This window comes from Pelophylax lessonae (assembly GCF_965119305.1).
Source record: "Pelophylax lessonae genome assembly, chromosome: 9".
Taxonomy (NCBI): domain Eukaryota; kingdom Metazoa; phylum Chordata; class Amphibia; order Anura; family Ranidae; genus Pelophylax; species Pelophylax lessonae.
Genome location: NC_138776.1, coordinates 135,751,435 through 135,769,237, shown reverse-complemented (window position 1 = coordinate 135,769,237; position 17,803 = coordinate 135,751,435). Strand labels below are relative to the sequence as shown.

General features: G+C 39.8%; 1 protein-coding gene across 1 annotated transcript in view; it reads left to right on the top strand.

Moving 5' to 3' along the window:
- LOC309563135 (hexokinase HKDC1-like) overlaps nt 1-12,674 on the top strand; it is a 46,905-nt gene extending 34,231 nt beyond the window's left edge. The window contains exons 11-18 of the mRNA XM_082267453.1: nt 353-501; nt 932-1,051; nt 5,876-5,971; nt 6,094-6,193; nt 6,848-7,031; nt 7,602-7,757; nt 11,102-11,335; nt 12,403-12,674. Of these exons, the coding sequence (XP_082123579.1) occupies nt 353-501; nt 932-1,051; nt 5,876-5,971; nt 6,094-6,193; nt 6,848-7,031; nt 7,602-7,757; nt 11,102-11,335; nt 12,403-12,574 (1,211 nt within the window). The 3' untranslated portion in view covers nt 12,575-12,674. The remainder of the gene's footprint in view (nt 1-352; nt 502-931; nt 1,052-5,875; nt 5,972-6,093; nt 6,194-6,847; nt 7,032-7,601; nt 7,758-11,101; nt 11,336-12,402) is intronic.
- Nucleotides 12,675-17,803: the final 5,129 nt, after the last annotated feature.

The following is a 17,803-nucleotide window of genomic DNA, read 5'->3' as shown; positions in this document are numbered from 1 at the left end:
AGCATGTATAAGTTTCTTCATGTTCTGAGTATTTTGTACTCTTATTGATCAATCCACAGTAAAAACTCCATTGAGGAAGCTTGTTAAGGTGACACCAGTTCCTATAAGTTTAATATTACAATTATGTTTAAATTCTCAAATTTTGTGTTCTCAATATTTTAGGGTAGCATCCAAAATATTGGTGTTCCAATTTTCTTGGACCTAATGATTCAATTGTGCACAATTTTGGGAGCCCAAAATATAAGACATACTCAAACCAGTCTGCAGACCATTAATATAGTTTAGCACTGCTGAATCTGATTACATTAACATTATTGTACTGGGGCAGTAATAGGTACAAAATATATTACAGAGAATGGAAACTTTCTGGCTTTGGATCTTGGGGGAACAAACTTCCGAGTATTGCTAGTGAAGATCCGCAGTGGAAGAAGGCGCTATGTGAAAATGTATAATAAGATCTTTGCCATTCCTTTAGAGATAATGCAAGGCACTGGAGAAGAGGTAACTGTACAAACTGCTTGCATGTTACAATGGGTCTTGTTATAAAGCTAAAATATAAGTGACACATCAAGCTTAATCTACTAAAGGCAAATAGGCTGTTCCCTTTGCAAGGGATTTTTTCCTTTGCATAGTTTATGAAGTAAGGCTCTGCTGACTTCCATCATCCAGTCATGTGCAGGAAAAAGATTGGGCATTCTTTGAAAAATGAATATTTAGCACATTCGCTAAGCTAAGGGAAAATACCCGTGCAAAATTGAAATTCCCTTGCAAGGTGAAAAGCCGGTTTTCCTTTAGCAAATCGACCCCACTGTCTAAATTTATGGAACCATTTTAAGCTTGTAACAGTAGCTGGATGCTTTGGTGGCAGGATGTTAATAGCAAAGGCTTGTGAATATTTAGTAATAATATTAAATTTTTATTTATTTTCCAGCTATTTGATCATATTGTGGAATGCATTGCAGAATTCTTAGATTACATGGGAATTAAAGGTGCTCCATTGCCTTTGGGATTTACATTTTCCTTCCCATGTAAACAAGATCGAATTGACAAGGTGAGTCTTGCTGTAAAAAAATGTATTGTTTCATTTTTCTATAGAGTGGGGAAGGGCTAGTTCACCTTCTGCTCTGGTGACTGATGCCACCTGGAATTGAAAGTAGGGGTACATTTTACCAACCGGAAAAATGCAAAGAAATCAAAAACAGGTTTTTAAAGTAGGGATGAGAAGAATTTTATGACTGTCTATGCTTCTGTGGAGCGGTTTCTCTTAAATTTCTGTCCTAGCAACTGGTGCCACCTGGGACATGAAATGGGGAAAATCTCCCTGATGAGCACATTAGAATAAAAATCCGAACTTTCCTTACTGTAGCAATGACATATCTGAAAAAGTATTATGTGTCTGTGTTTTCTGCGTATAAAAAAATAAACATGACATTAAAGAGTATGTAAATACTTCACAATTATCTTCTCTTGTTTGGTCCCCTTTAGTATGTTAAATATACCATGGAAGCATTATTTAAATACAGTGCCTTAAAAAGTATTCACACCCCTTGAAATTTTTACATTTTGTCATGTTACAACCAAAAACGAAAATGTGTTTTATTGAGGTTTTAGGGGATAGGACCAACATGAGGTGGAAGGAAAATGATAAATGGTTTTCAGCTTTCTTTACAAATATCTGAAAAGTGTGACATGCATTTGTATTCAGCCCCCTTTACTGTGATACCCCTAACTAAAATCTAGTGGAACCTATTGCCTTCAGAAGTCACTTAATTAGTAAATAGTCCCCCTGTGTGTAATTTAATCTCAGTATAAATACAGCTGTTCTGTGAAGCCCTCGGAGGTTTGTTAGAGAACCTTAGTGAACAAACAGCATCATGAAGGCCAAGGAACACACCAGACAATTTTAGGGATGAGGTTGTAGAGAAGTCTAAAGCAAAGTTAAGTTATACAAGAATATCCCAAGCTTTGAACATCTCACGGAGCACTGTTCAATTCGTTATCCGAAAATGGAAAGAGAATGGCACAACTGCAAACCTACCAAGACATGGCCGTTCACCTAAATTGACAGGCCAGGCAAGGAGAGTATTACTCAGAGAAGCAGCCAACGGACCCATGGTAACTCTGGAGGAGCTGCAGAGATCCACAGATCAGGTGGGAGAATCTGTTTACAGGACAACCTATTAGTTGTGCACTCCACAAATCTAGCCTTTATGGAAGAGTGGCAAGAAGAAAGCCATAAGAAGTCTGTTTGCAAGAAGCCATGTGAAGGACACAGCAAATGTGGAAGAGGGTGCTCTAGTATGATAAAACCAAAATTGAACTTTTTCGCCTAAAAGCAAAACGCTATGTGTGGCCAAAAACCCGCACTGCACATCACCCTGAACACACCATCCCCACCATGAAATATGGTGGTGGTGGCAGCATCATGTTGTGGGGATGCTTTTCTTCAGCAGGATAGGGAAGCTGGTCAGAGTTGATAGGAAGATGGATGGAGCCAAATACTGGCCAATCGTAGAGAGAAAACCTTTTAGAGTCTGCAAAGGACTTGAGACTGGGGCAGAGGGTTCACCTTCCAGCAGGAAAATGACCCTAAACATAAAGCCAGAGCTACAATGGAATGTTTTAAATCAAAGCATGTTCATGTGTTAGAATGGCTCAGTTAAAGTCCAGACCTAAATCAAATTGAGAATCTGTGGCAAGACTTGAATATTGCTGTTCACAGACGCTCTCCATCTAATCTGACAGAGCTTGACCTATTTTGCAAAGAAGAATGGGGAAAAATTTAATTCTCTAGATTTGCAAAGCTGGTAGAGACATACCCAAAAAGACTTGCAGCTATAATTGCAGTAAAAGGTGGTTCTACATAGTATTGACTCAGGGGGGCTGAATACAAATGCATGCCACACTTTTCAGATATTTTATTTGTACAAAAATTTGAAAACCATTTATCATTTTCCTTCCACTTCAACGTTATGTGCCACTTTGTTTTTGTCTATCACATAAAAGGCTAATAAAATACATTTAATTTTTGGTAATAACATGACAAAAAATGGAACATTTCAAGGGGTATTAATACTTTTTCAAGGCACTGTATAGTATCTGTTTAAAAAGTGCAAAAAAAAAAAAATAGTAGTGATACACCAAAGACAACAGGCACCAAATCAGGTAGTAAAGGCAAACTTATTGTATTGTCACCCAATAGGGTTAGTAACTAGGCAAATGCAAAATGGATTACCAATTGATAACACAATCTAGCATACAAAGTGATTAACAGTAAGGAATATGCATGAGATAATATTTTGCCTCCAGATCAGCATTAACGGTAGCAGGGCCACCTTAAGTGCAATAGTAAACCTTAATCTACCAAGTGCTGGAACTATACTGCCTGAGCGCATTTATGTTGGTGATGCCAATCCTAGACCGACTGGGTATGCATGCGCCATCCAAAAGAAAAGGATGATGGTAGCACAGGGGGCAGAGGAACAAAGGGGACTTGCAAAATAATTATTACAGGAGTGGCAGTCCTTTGAGTTGTTGTTCTTCTGCTGGCTATCGTTGGAACTCTTTAAGAGCATTGATGCACTTAATGACAGTCCTAGTTAAACTGTAAGCAGTATAGGTACAATATAGGTATGGTATAATCTCAGCACAGGTGCAAGGTAGATGTGATTCAGATGCCATAAATGTTCGGTATAATGCGATATAGGTTTGGAATGAGTGCCGTATTGAGTATAGTATAAGTGCGGTACGGATTGGGTACACTTGGTGTCCTTCTCTCAGTGGCTCAGTCCCTACAAGCAATATCAGCAATGGGGGAATGGCCCCATCACCAGTCCCTGGGATACTGCAGTGAATTCTTGCTATTGAAGGAGGGGGACCCTTGGTCTCTCCCCAAAAGCCAAGGATGCTATGAGGAAGGCCAAAGCACATTAGTATTTTTAGACACTGAATGTGTTGATATGTAGCCAATAAAGATTCTGCAGGAAAAGGTTCACCGAGCTGCTGGCTTCTAGACTGTAAATAATACCATATTGGGGGTGAAACTTCCCAGCCTAAACACTGGCTTCCAGCCACTGAAGTCTGAATAAGCAGTTGAGCTAGGGGGAGAAGAATAAGGCAATGTCTCCTTCTCCATATTGCTGTAGCCCAGTACTTGGCTACAATTACATGGATAAAAATAACCACTGTGGCAAATAACACATGTGTTATTGCTTAAAGGGATTGTAAACGATTACCATGAAAAACAATCCATTCATTTTGGAATAGTAATGAAAGGCAAAACATTTGTGCATATATAGAAAATAAACATTATAAATACCTTTTTTCCCTTTTTTTTAAGTGATCGCATTCCCTCTATCTCAGCTGCATAAGAGCTGGGGGAGGAGGAACAACAGTATACTGAGCTTCCCAATGAAAGGCTATGTAGAGGGGGGCATGAACTGACCACAGTGTGCTCTACTGCTTAGTGACCAGTAGTGACTTAGTGATTTTTAATAAGAAAGCAGAGGGACTTACAGGCACACCAGGCACACAAATTAAGCAATACAAAAACAGGATACTTTTTCCTACATGTACATAGTACAACAGGCACATATCAGGAATATGGAATGCTGGGTTTACATACTCTTTTTAAAGAATGTAGTCATTTTTTTCCTTATTTAAGCTTTCTATTTTATTAGAATTAGTGTTTCCAAATGCAATCCGGTACAGAAATTGTATATGCGTGCAACCAACATGAACACAAAAACTGTAGATTAGAAATAATAATTGTATGTAGTAATATTCAGTTATTGGAAACAACCATTGGAAATATTTTTGAGAAGGAAATAGATGGGGAGTAGCTAGTTAAGAAGAGTGAGCGAAGGGTAGCTAGAAGGGAGACGGGAAAGATAGAAAATGGAGGAGGCTCAGTGGTAGGAGGAGAGGAAGAGGAGTTTGCCAAAGAGAATTCACAGACCACAAACGCCATGAGGTATGAGGGGAGAAACCATCACAATTCCAGTAAATTGCAATCAAAATTTAATTGTAGGTAGTGGGAGATCCACAGTTTCCAGAGTCAATGAAAAGTTGGCATGGAGCACTGAAGTCTTGCAGTTGACTTCTTGTCAAGCAGCATCCATTGCATTTGAGATTTAACATCTGACACAGATCGGTGTTCGGATAGCTAAGCTAAATTCTGTATTTTTTTTATGTTATTGAGTAACCAAGAAAATTTGTTGAATCATAGCCTTGTGTATATAGTATAATGTTTTGAGAATAGGTGCCTTGTGAAAGGGAAACCTTTATCATTTAGGGTGATCTTATGTATTCTCGAACAATAAATGGATTGGAGATATTATGTTACTAATGTCATAATAAAGTTGGCATATATAGGTGTAAAATATTGCAATTTTTGTAGTTTTTTTTATAATTATTATCTATAGGTGAAGTACTGGCCATTGACAGGTAACAAATTAAGGGTAAGGGAACACCTACCCAACCTCAAAAGTGCTGGAACTCACCATTTTTGAAGTGACCTCTGCCAAGCCTGTGTGTGTGTGTGTAATAGCGAGTGCTGCCATGCTGCCAACAGTCATAGACACTTAGTGCCACCCTCAAGGGTAGCGTTAAACTGTCTGCTGCTCCAGAGTGTTGATTTTATTTGTTGGATAGGATTGGGTCAGTGTTAACTATTTAACCTAAGCCATTTTACCTTTTTTCATTTGACACAAAATTTAACCAAGCTGGCTAAAGAATCACAACTCCCATTATATAACTGACACATGTTAATACAAAATACCTGCTAATCATGACTGGTCAGCTGTTTCTTGTCTAATATTCCACTAAATTGTTAAACTATAGTTCCATTCTGATAATCCATTTATATCTGCTTTAGGGAACATTGGTGGGATGGACAAAAGGTTTCAAGGCCACAGATTGTGAAGGGCAAGATGTGGTAGATATGTTGCGAGAAGCCATGAAGAGGAGAAATGTAAGTGATCTCAGTTTTGTAAACCTATTGGATAACAAAAATAAAGTCTTATCACTGTACAGTAATTTTACAATGCACAAGGAGCATGCAGCACACTCCCTATGTTCCTTTCTGTTTTGAAGGAGTTTGACTTGGACATTGTGGCCATTGTCAATGACACAGTTGGGACAATGATGACCTGTGGGTATGAAGACCCAAATTGTGAGATTGGACTAATTGCAGGTAATTACACTGATCATCAATAGGTTCCTACAATTAAAAAAGTGCTGCTATAGTCCAACTGGAAATGGCTTTTATAGCTAAAATAAAACTATTTGCTTTAATTGACCATTAAAAGTGTACTAAAGCTAGCTGGTGGTCTGTATTGGAAGTCATGTTTATGGTTGTTTTTTTTATTTGTCATACTGTACCTCAGAAGTGTCTGTAATTTAGTATCCAATAGATACTAAAGAGAAGGTCCAGTGACCATGCATACCACAAAAAGAGAATTTAGGCGCTGAATACTATGTGAAAGATATAGCAGAGATCCAAACCACCTAGGGACATGGTAAGGTTGTCCATACACATGCAGCCTAGAACTAAGACTTCTGCCTCCTTCCTGTGGTCAGTTCTGCAAGCATGGTGTGGTGATGGCCAAATCTGGCATATATGGAAGGTCTGGTTAGGTGTTGACTGCTTATATAGTCCTGGAGACATTGGTAGGAATTGTTTGAGAGCCTCACACACATGCTGATGTAGCCCACCAATTATTGCATCCTCCATTGAGACAATTAGATATTCAATTGGTTATCTGTTGAGCTCAATTGTACATTTCTAATTCACTGGCATATGTTGTGTGTTGTACTGTTTAATCTAAAAGTATTTTGTCTTCCCCAGGTACTGGTAGCAATTTGTGTTACATGGAAGAGATGAAGAACATTGAGTTTTTGGAAGGAGATGAAGGGAGAATGTGTATAAACACAGAATGGGGAGGTTTTGGAGACAATGATTGTCTGACTGACATTCAGACCCAATATGACAGACATGTGGACGAGAAGTCACTGAATCCAGGAAAACAAAGGTAATGTGAATGCGTAGTGCATTGATATACTTTTAACATTAGTGACCATGAATAAGCAAGCCTGCACTAATGTAGATGTTTGATCAAAGTGAGGAATCAGTTTAGAAAAGTAATTAAAAAGATACTTGTGTTAAAGTGGATGTTATCTCATTAGAGAGAGGTAAGGGGCTACGTTCAAGGTAATTATTCTTTGCATAAATACTCTGGCCTTTATGAGATTTAGAGACTGTGCTTACTATTTCCTGTATGAGATTTAGCAACTATTTTTTTAATGGCATGCATAAGAAAAGCAATAAATACCACTGTCAATTCAAAGGTTTTATTTCAGATCCCTTTAAAATGCTTCATATAGCATTTCAGAAAAAAAAAAATACAAATACAGGCACCTGTCCACCTTTGTCCACCTACAATAACAGTAGATTGTGGTTGTAACAGTTATACAAAGTTGAAAACATTATTGTTAATGAAGATAATTATACAAGTTCCATGTCGTCAGGTTTATTTTCTTAAAAACTACCATATTTGTCACACAGACATTTGATTTAATATGTATGTTTCTGCTCTATACAGATATGAAAAGATGACCAGTGGCATGTACCTCGGAGAAATTGTGAGACAAATTTTAATCGACCTAACCAAAAAAGGTCTCCTATTTCGTGGTCAGATATCTGAAAGGCTGAGGACAAAAGGGATATTTGAAACAAAATTTTTGTCTCAGATTGAAAGGTTATTATCCTAATTATCAAGTATCTTTTTACTAATGATCAAATGCTTAATTGATTAAAACATATAAAATGTACATTCAGTCAAAACATCTTTTTTTCTGGTTTGAAATAGAGTGGGGAAGGATTAGAACTCCTGTCTAGGTTTAATATTTTTCCCTAATAAAAAAAAAAATATTATTTTGACTTTGTATCTTAGCAGTGAAGTTGTATTATTACAGCCCCTACCTAGCACACTACAGTTAGGGCAGTCCCGATCTCTTTCTGCTACAATTTTTTTTTTTTTTTCTGTATCCTCTCCTGTCCCATAGGCACAGCAGGAAGCAAGAGGCAGTCTCCTTGTCATAAGATCATTAAAATGCATATTCCGTTTTAAACTGCATAAATTGCACACATAATTTAAGTAAAAGCATATGAAAGCTTTTCAAGAGAGAAAATATACCTATTCTGCCAGGTTGACCCTTTCTTTTTGTCCACTTGTGACACTTTTGTCCTGCATTACTTGCTGTGTGGCCACACTGGCCTTAACCTCAATATCCTCCACTCAACCCCCAATCTCTTTTTAAACTAAATTTTGCTGCTTAGTCTCTTCTGATAAATATGTCATCTGTCTACTGCATTTTTCTCTCACTATGTCTATACAACATTCTATTCTCTTGGTTAAAAAACACCCTTTGTCCCTTTTTTTTTCTAAATTCATAATTTATCAGGTTTTTTTAACAAAACAATACAAAGTATAGAGTTCGGACCCAATGGAAGTATAAAAGCTCAATAGGAACATGGAGGATGGGTGAGGCATACATGGAACTTTGAGAGACCAGTCCTAATATTTAAGTAGAGAGATAACAAAGATGCACCTAGACTAATGCGATAATGAGGCAGGACAACCAAAGGCCAAACTCAGCCTATATTTAGGGATTGGGCAAAGCACAGGGTAGAAGAGGGACAAGGAAGGGTTTTGGGGGTGGAAATTATTGGGAGAGGGGGCAAAAAAGGGGGTTGTGATTGGAGAGCAGGGACAAGGGAAGGGGGTAAGGAAAAGAAGAGGAGGGGTAAAAGGATCTCAGCATCACTGTGTGCAGCAGTTGGTGCATGGTGAAATCCTGCACCATCTGCCATAAAAGCTTCTGTCCCAAAAGCACAGGGACCAGGTCCAGTGGTACCATATGCAATTAAATTTCTCTTCCCTGCCCCTGAGAGGCACTGTGAGGCTTTCTATTCCATGAATTTCAGAAATCTTGGAGAACAGCAGTGCAGGAGAAGGGGAAGTCTCCTACTTCCAGAAGGCTGGAATGTAGGCCCTGGCAGCATTTACTAAATGAATGAGTAGGGTTTTTTTGTAGCGTTTCCTTGCCAGAGGGGAAAAGTGAAGTAGGTATCTGGCAGGGTCATTACCTAGATCAAAGTCTGTTAATTGTTTGATGGTCAATCTCTTGGTGCTTTTCCACTGCATGGAACCGAATGGTTCGGCTTGCTTTTGTGCTTTTCCACTGCATGGTACCGCATGGTACAGTGTAGGAACGGTTCGGTACGGTACGGCGGCGCTTTTCCACTACATGGAACCGAACAGTACGGCTCTCTAAACAGTACCATCTCAGTTGTGGTTCCAAGAGGGCCGTACCGGTACCATATCCCACAATCCTTTGCATGCAGCCTTGACTGTTTGTCACTACTTGCCACTGATTGGTCAGAGAATCGTTGTTATCCCACCCACTTACTTTAGTACTACTTTAGTGGAAAAGCAAACCGTACCAAACTGTTCCAACACCGTACCATGCGGTACCATGCAGTGGAAGACCAAAACGGGCCAAGCAGGGCCAAGTGGAGCCGATCCGGTACTTGCAGTGGAAAAGTGCCATAATAGTGGTCCAAGAAAGTTGCAGCTTGGTGCATGACTAAAAGATGTGAAGGAGGGTAAATCCCATTTTGTGGCATCTCCAACAGGTGTTTGATGTTCTTGGGTATAACTTACAAAGCACTGAGGTGATTCTGTACCATCTGGACAGAGTTTTATACCCCAATTCCCAGTAGTGTGCAAAGTATAGAATATCTTCCCTTTCAACAGGTGAAAAAGAGGTATGAAAGTCACATTCCCATTTCAACAGAAATGGTGGGACAAAGTCATCCTCTGAAAGAGTCAGAAATTTATAAGCGGTGGAAACTGCATTGGTGGATGGGGAGGAGTCCACGCACATGCGTTCAAAGGAAGTTGCAAGGCTAGGATGCCTACCTCCACAGTCCAGCATAAGAAGGAAATGACAGAGCTGTTGAAGTCTCCACGTGTCAGGAAGGTCAAACATCTGGCGAATGACGTGGAGGAGTTTAAGAAAATTCTTTGGGTCAAGAGCTGTTTGAAAACGTGATCGGAAATTCCTGGTCTGAAGTCCAGGTTCCCTAGAATAGCAGTCATGCGGGAGGTCTGAGGAAAAAACGTATTGGATGTGTTGTGTACCCTTTGTCCCTTTTCATCTATACTTACATCTGGCCTCTTGTTCCACTCTATATTTTTTCTCAACTTCTGCTTCTCCCTGGGCCCCCTTATATATAATAAAGCAATGGACAGTGTTTAAAAGTTGCCCCGGTACTTTCCCTAGCATCTTTTTGTTTTCAAGTCCCAGTGAAAATAGTTGAATCTCCATTAGGAGGTTTCCCTAAAACTGTAAAATGTTAAATTCCCTTCACGTTTTGTCTTTGAGAATGCATGAAGATGCATCACAGTACAGGAAGATAGGTAAGAAGGAATGTGTAGCAGGTGTACAAAGCAACATAAGGGTGAAGAACAACAGTTTAAAACTGAATATGCATTTATACTGTGGCTTTCAACATTATTTTTGTGTGCTCTGAACTGCGATACTTCGTGTAAAATGTAATATGTATTGAATAGTTGGATGTAGAATCAAATATTTAGGTGATTAGTTGATATAAGTCAGTATAAATGTACATACTGTAAAAGATTAATTTAGTCTCACAGTATGTTCACTTCCAGTATTACATTTTAAGACGTAAAGATTACATTTTAAGACGTAAAGATTGAGATTACTTATGGTTTATTAGGGATGTGTGGCCTGAGTCGAAAAAAACTGAAACAACTGCTGTATTAAGCCTTTTTGCTGGACACTGTTTTTGTACCCTGGCTACTTCCGAACACCTATCAAAAGCGTGTTTTTACAACTGCTTTTTCCTGGCGTCAAAACTGGCGCTGCAGCTCATTTTTTCAAACGCCCTGTGTGCATGAGGCCTTTGGTTTGTGGTGGCATGTTTGCGCAGTTGTATACTTTGACAATACTGTTTACATCTCCTTGTATGTATAGCTCACCAAAACCCTATATGTACATTTTTTTTACCCAGTGATCGTTTAGCCCTTCTTCAAGTCAGGAAGATCCTGCAACAGCTGGGTTTGGACAGTACATGTGATGACAGTATCATTGTAAAGGAAGTTTGTGGAGCTGTATCAACAAGAGCAGCAAAGTTATGTGGGGCTGGTTTAGCGGCTGTTGTAGATAAAATAAGAGAAAACCGGAGCCTAGAACATCTCAAAACTACTGTTGGTGTTGATGGGACCTTGTACAAATTACATCCACAGTGAGTTGTTATAATTTTTTTCAATTGCAAATTCAGAAAACAGAAACCTCAAACAAATATTCAATTAGAAATGCATAAATTAGGCATTTGAAGCACTATTGTTATGAAATGTGACGTTTTTCTGTGTTCGGTACTATAACATATTACTGCCTACTATATGCCACAATTGGGGTTTATGTCACTTCTGAGAATTTGCAGTATATTTACCTTTAATCAGAGATTGAATGACATGAATCATAAAGTGGCACCCATTACAATAACATAGCGAATGGGATGAGACAGGGCTGTCCCCTCGCAAAGATTATTTTTATCTTGAAATTGGAGCCCTTTCTTCCATCAGAGGCAATGCTGGACCACCCCCTGATTGGGGCTACTCTTGCAGTGGTCAGGTCGACCTTCTGCACTATAGACATATCACCGTTACCCTCCCCTCTGACAACCTCCGATTTTATTCCCAGTCTTACAAGTAGAAGTGTTTGGAGGTTGGACCAACTAGGGAAATCTCGTCTGGTTAACATGTGGCCACAGGGTGGCCTCTCCTCCCTGGCAGTCATCTCCAGGCTTTAAGAACCACTTTTAGATAACTTGAGCAGTAACCAACTCAGGCACTTTCTGCAGACTTTTCAAAGTGCACTACACCCCACGTGATTGTACTCCTTTTGAATCCTTGTGCAGGAAGGGGGAACCCTCTAGGCCTGTTTAGACATTCAGTTTACATCACGACAAGTTGAAAAAATTCTCCTCTTGGTTTACAAATCTTCCATAGGAAGTGGGGTATAAAATTCTCTCACGATGGTACAAAGTACCTTATATACTCCACAAGATGGATGGTGGTATTTCTGACATGTGTTGGTGGTGCAACATGGAGGTAGGCATGATATTCCATATTTTTTGTTCATGCCCTGTTTTGAGGCCTTTTTGGGAGGAGGGGACAACCACTATAAAACATTTGACCTAAATAACTAAAACTAAATAAATAAATTAGGAAGCAATTTAAATCATTTAAGAAACAGGAGTTGAATATGTCTATACATTGTAAGTATTGACAAACACTTGTCTCTTCTTAGTTTTTCCAGGATTTTGCAGGAAACCGTGAAGAAACTGTCACCCAAATGTGATGTGACCTTCATTCTATCTGAAGATGGGAGTGGGAAGGGAGCAGCGCTGATTACTGCAGTGGCCAAACGTTTTCACAGTCAAGGAGAAGAGAATAAGAATTCTATTGGGCTGAACATTTAAAACACAGCAGAAAACACAAAAATTCCCTATTCATTGTAAGCCATAACATGTGACAGCAGTTTGGGGAAACTTCTGGCTTTAGGTCCATCTCCAAGAATTGCCTTCAAATTTCTGTGGCTCTACTACAACTATTAGAGGAAGGTGGAAGTACGGACCAATGAGACATAGAAGTTCCAAGTATGACACATAAAGATACACATACTTTTTTTTAATACTTAACAACCCCCCCCCCCTTTCTCATTTTCTCCAGTCATTGGTTGCTGGAATTGCCCAACAAGTAGTTACGATTTGAACCATATACCCTTATTTAGACTTTTTGTTTTTAGCGACAGTATAGCAATAGGAACATGCCACTGTCTACTACTTTAGGACCCATTCACACCTGCACATCAAGCTTATGCACTTTCTTTTTTGCACAACAGCATAGGGCAGCCTATTCACTTGAATTCGCTTAAATGGGCTGACCTTCATGTGACCAATGTGCCAAAGAAGCATCAGCACCTTTTTTCAGTGTGCTTGCTAGCTGTACTTGGGGTGCCAGTAAGAATTAATAAGTAAGAATTGGGGTGCCAGTAAGTACAATTAGTAAGAATTAATGGCACCACAAGCGCATCGCTCTTTCCTGGAATGTGCAGGTGTAAATGGGGCCTTAGGGTTGCTTTTCCATCAAGTATGTACATGTAAGGTGGCAAAACTACCTTTTGCATATGGAATTGTTTGGAAAGATACCATTGGTATATTCTTGTTATGGCCATGTAACTTTCTGTACATATAGTTTACTTACAGTAAAGAAAAGAATAAAAAGAGATTAAACATATTGGTGATGATACAGTACTTTTATCCATTTCATTTCTCTACTGTAGTTTACTCTCTTATGGTATATTTTATGTTTTTTTTTTATGTATATTTTATTCAGAGCCAAATCTAGGGTGATTCTGGGGTAGGCTGCTCACCCCAGATTTTAGTCTCATCCCCCCAGTACCAGTGGTGTTGGCAGGGCCATCTCTATAATGGAGCACTGAAGCCCAGCCCAGCTTGAAGCACAGCAGCCACTCCCAGCACCTTGTTCAGCAGCTCCAAGGCAGGACAGACTGTTAGCCATTACCCTGTCCACCAACAGTGTGTGAATGCCTTGGAGGCTCCACTCTCTGTTAGTGGGCAGTCTGTTTTCCCCTATTGGCTGCTGTGCGCATTTCAGACTTATCATCCTGCTGGAGATGAGTGGCAGAGGCAATACAAAGTGGAGCCCTGGCTGGTCCGAAGTTTGGACGCACATTTACAGTGAGTCACTACATAGGACACTGATATCCGTACTGGTCACTGATGTGGGGCACTAAGATCTGTGCTGGTCAGTGTTAAACTCATCTAATTAAGATAATTCATCTCTCACAGATATGACTGTGTCAAAACACCAACCAGAAAATTCCTTGCAGTCTTGCTCAGTCAGGTCTGGAATGTGTATATTCTATTAAATCTGTACCAGAAAAAGCTTGGAGTACTTCCCCTGTGTGTAAATCCTGGAATTTATCTTTGTATGGATGAGTTGAAGAACAGCATTTTATGTGGATGAGTGAAAGGCTACATCTTGTAAACGAAAATGGGTTAAAGTGGCATGCCAAAGTTGAAGGCATTTAAATTGCCAGGCATCAGAAATTTTTGACTTCCATTTCAATAGATACAGTAAAAGGGTTTAAAAGTACCTTGCAGGTATAACTGATGGATATGTTTGAGCCGTACTTTAACCCACTGAGGTCTGTAACCGTCAAAGTGTTGAAGCCTTGATTTATACCAGATGGGGTTGTTGGGAGATACAGCTTTGATTTTTGTGTATATAACTGCTAATATTGTTTCTAAACTTTAAGAGGCATAGTCCAGACGGAATTGGTATGCATAGTTTTTTTTTTAATAAGGTTTAAGAGAGTTTCAAAGGGGGGAGGGGGGTCTACAGAAGCCACTGTGGCAGTGTCTGCATTATCCAATTGTGGGAACAGCCACCATAGCATAAACACCAGTTGAGAGGCAAAGTAATATCTGTGCAAATCTGGAATTACCAAGACACCCTGGGATATTGAGAGTTGTAGCATAGGGGGACTAAATAAATTAGGTAATCCAGATGTTTAGTTTTTGGAGAATGCATTTAGGAATGTAGACAGGAGAGATCTCCTGAGAAAGAATATTTTAACATTTTGAAGAAACACCATTTTAATTAAATAATTCCAAGTAAGGTTAGAGGGAGTTTAGGCCAAATGGGTATTTTGTGTTTAAAGCTGAAATAACAGGGGTTGGGTTATTATTAATGTTGAGGGCAATTTTACCTCCACCCCTATGTAAATAAATTTGTCAGTAGACTTCAATGGACAGTTAGTACTCAAGTCCACGGAAGACCCTGTTGTATAGGGTAAAGTCTGAAATAATATTATTCAATTTAAGGAGGGCGGGTGGTTGAGTATATAAAATCATTATCCAGGCAATAAATGTATGAAGTCAAAAGCTGTATGATTGTTTAGTGCTAAAATGGCTTTGATGAGGAAGAGGGGTCAAAAATGTGAAGGTTAATAAGGAGTCTTCAAATGTTCATGGACCTACCGTACCTTGGATTCCTCATAGAGGGTGGAAGGAGCCCCTTTTCCAATAACACATTATACAAACATAAAGGTGGAATCAGTCTGTCTTTATATTGAATATAGCACTTTAAAGGATAGCCATTCAGACCTGGAGTTTTATTTTTAAGGAAGGAGGGAAGGACAACAAACACATCCAATTTCTTCTTCTGTTATAGGGGAGTCTAAGGGAGAATTCCTTCTATGCGGGGAGGGGGGGGGGGAGGGGAGAGAGAAGACATAACTCAAGTGAGCTAGGGTAGATCACAAGATCAACAGAATGATCATAGTGGACCTGTGGTTTTTTTTTGGTTTTTTCGTTTTGTTTTTTTTTTTTTTAAATGTAGGAATGGCTCAATGTTGGTTATGTAAGATGTTTGTAGCGTATGACTAGCAACATAGATCCTGGGTATGGTTATAGTGATCTGTTCTGGTTTCGCCAGAATATCAAGATGGTAGCAATTTTTGTTGTTGAATTAAAAAATGTGCTGTATCTGGTAAATTAGGTGTTTTGACGTCAACTCTGCAAGTTTGCAGATCAATTGACTGTAATTTCCTTCCTGAATGGTATCTGGTATAAGGTTTTGTGTGTAGGCTCCCTCTGTCTTCAGTCTCTCCTGTCCCAATCTATTTTTCCCCCATTGTTTTTTCTGGCACACATACAGTTAACATGAACAGGCGTAGCCTTGAAGGCTTCCCAGTGAGTCTCTTCAGAAGTCACTCCCCCTCCTATTCTCCCATCAGAAATGTTCCATATCTGAGGTGCAACCATAAGTGTTGTTAGGGTAAACGAAAAGAACCATTCTTCAAGGTCTATGACCTGGTGGGGTCTGTAGGTTAATAGTAAGTTCCAGGGGGGCATGGTTCGAGATGGCCCTTGGCAGATAGGTAATAAAGACTGCTTTTTAAGGACATATCTTATCTGGATAGTGTCTTATATGAATCAGACTGCCAAAGATATTCTCATTTGTCAGGTTGTTTCCATTTCCATATCTCAGATAAGAAATGGAAACGACCAATGTTTGTGCGCGATCGAGAAAGGATACAGGGAAAAGACCAGGGAAAAGACCAATGTGTGTGTGTGTGTGCGTACTGGAGGGAGAATGCAGGGGAAAGACCAATGTGTGTGTGTGTGTACTGGAGGGGGAGGATACAGGGGAAAGACCAATGTGTGTGTGCTGGAGGAAGGATACAGGGGAAAGACCAGTGTATATGTGTGCGCGATGGAGGAGGGATAAAGTGGAATGACCAGTGTGTGCGTGTGTGTGTGCGCACAATGGAAGTGGGATACAGGGGAATGACCAGTGTATGTGCTGGAGGAGGGATACAAGGGAAAGACCAATGTGTGCGTGTGCGTGATTGAGGAGGGATATAGGAGAATGACCAATGTGTGTGTGGGCTGGAGGAGGGAAACAGCGGAAAGACCAATGTGTGTGTGTGTGTGCGCGTGCGTGCTGGAGAAGGGATACAGGGGAAAGACCAGTGTGTGTGTGTGTGTGTGTGTGTGTGTGTGTTGGAGGAGAGATACAAGGGAAAGACCAGTCTGTGTGTGTGTGTGTGTGTGTTGGAGGAGGGATACAGGGGAAAGACCAGTGTGTGCGTGTGTGTGTGTGTGTGTGTTGGAGGAGGGATACAGTGGAAAGACCAGTGTGTGTGTGTGTGTGTGTGTGTGTGTGTTGGAGGAGGGATACAGGGGAAAGACCAGTGTGTGTGTGTGTGTGTGTTGGAGGAGGGATACAGGGGAAAGACCAGTGTGTGTGTGTGTGTGTGTGTGTGTGTGTGTGTGTGTGTGTGTTGGAGGAGGGATACAGGGGAAATACCTGTGTGTGTGTGTGTGTGTGTGTGTGTGTGTGTGTGTGTGTGTGCATTTGCTGGAGGAGGGCTACAGGGGAAAGGCCAATGTGTGTGTGTGTGTGCTGGAGGAGGGAGGGATACAGTGGAAAGACCAATGTGTGTGGGTGTTGGAGGAGAGATACAAGGGAAAGACCAGTGTGTGTGCGTGCATGCGCAATGGAGGAGAGATACAAAGGAAAAAAACAATATGTGTGTGTGTATCAAACAAATATATATATATATATATATATATATATATATATATATAACCGCGCTCATGTAAAAAAAATAAATTAATAAATAGCTGAAGCTTCCAGTGTGATAGCACCAAAACCAAATAAACAAAAAACAAGCTGCGCTGAGTGAAAAAATACAAATAACATTTAAATCATATAGAAGTGAACTTAAATCAAATAATTGAGTGCATATATAAAATATAAAATATATATATATCTATATATATAAAATATAAAAAAAGTCCAATGGATCCCAATCCGTGAAGAAAAAGGATGCTAAATTAGGTAACACCACACTGTGATGTACCACCAGTGACTCCTCTCCAAGTTTGGCGTTTATTACCACATTTTCAAACCAATATTTGGGTATTAAACATCTAATACAACGTTACTGGCACATTCTTTGTAATGATCCAGTTCTTAAGAAGGCCTTACCTGAAAGACCCCGGGACATTAGTAGGGGAACCCCTACTTTGCGGGATAGTTTGGCCCCAAATGTCTTAGACCCACCTCAAGCTAAACCTAGCTTCCTTCAACACCTCACTGGTTTTTATAAGTGT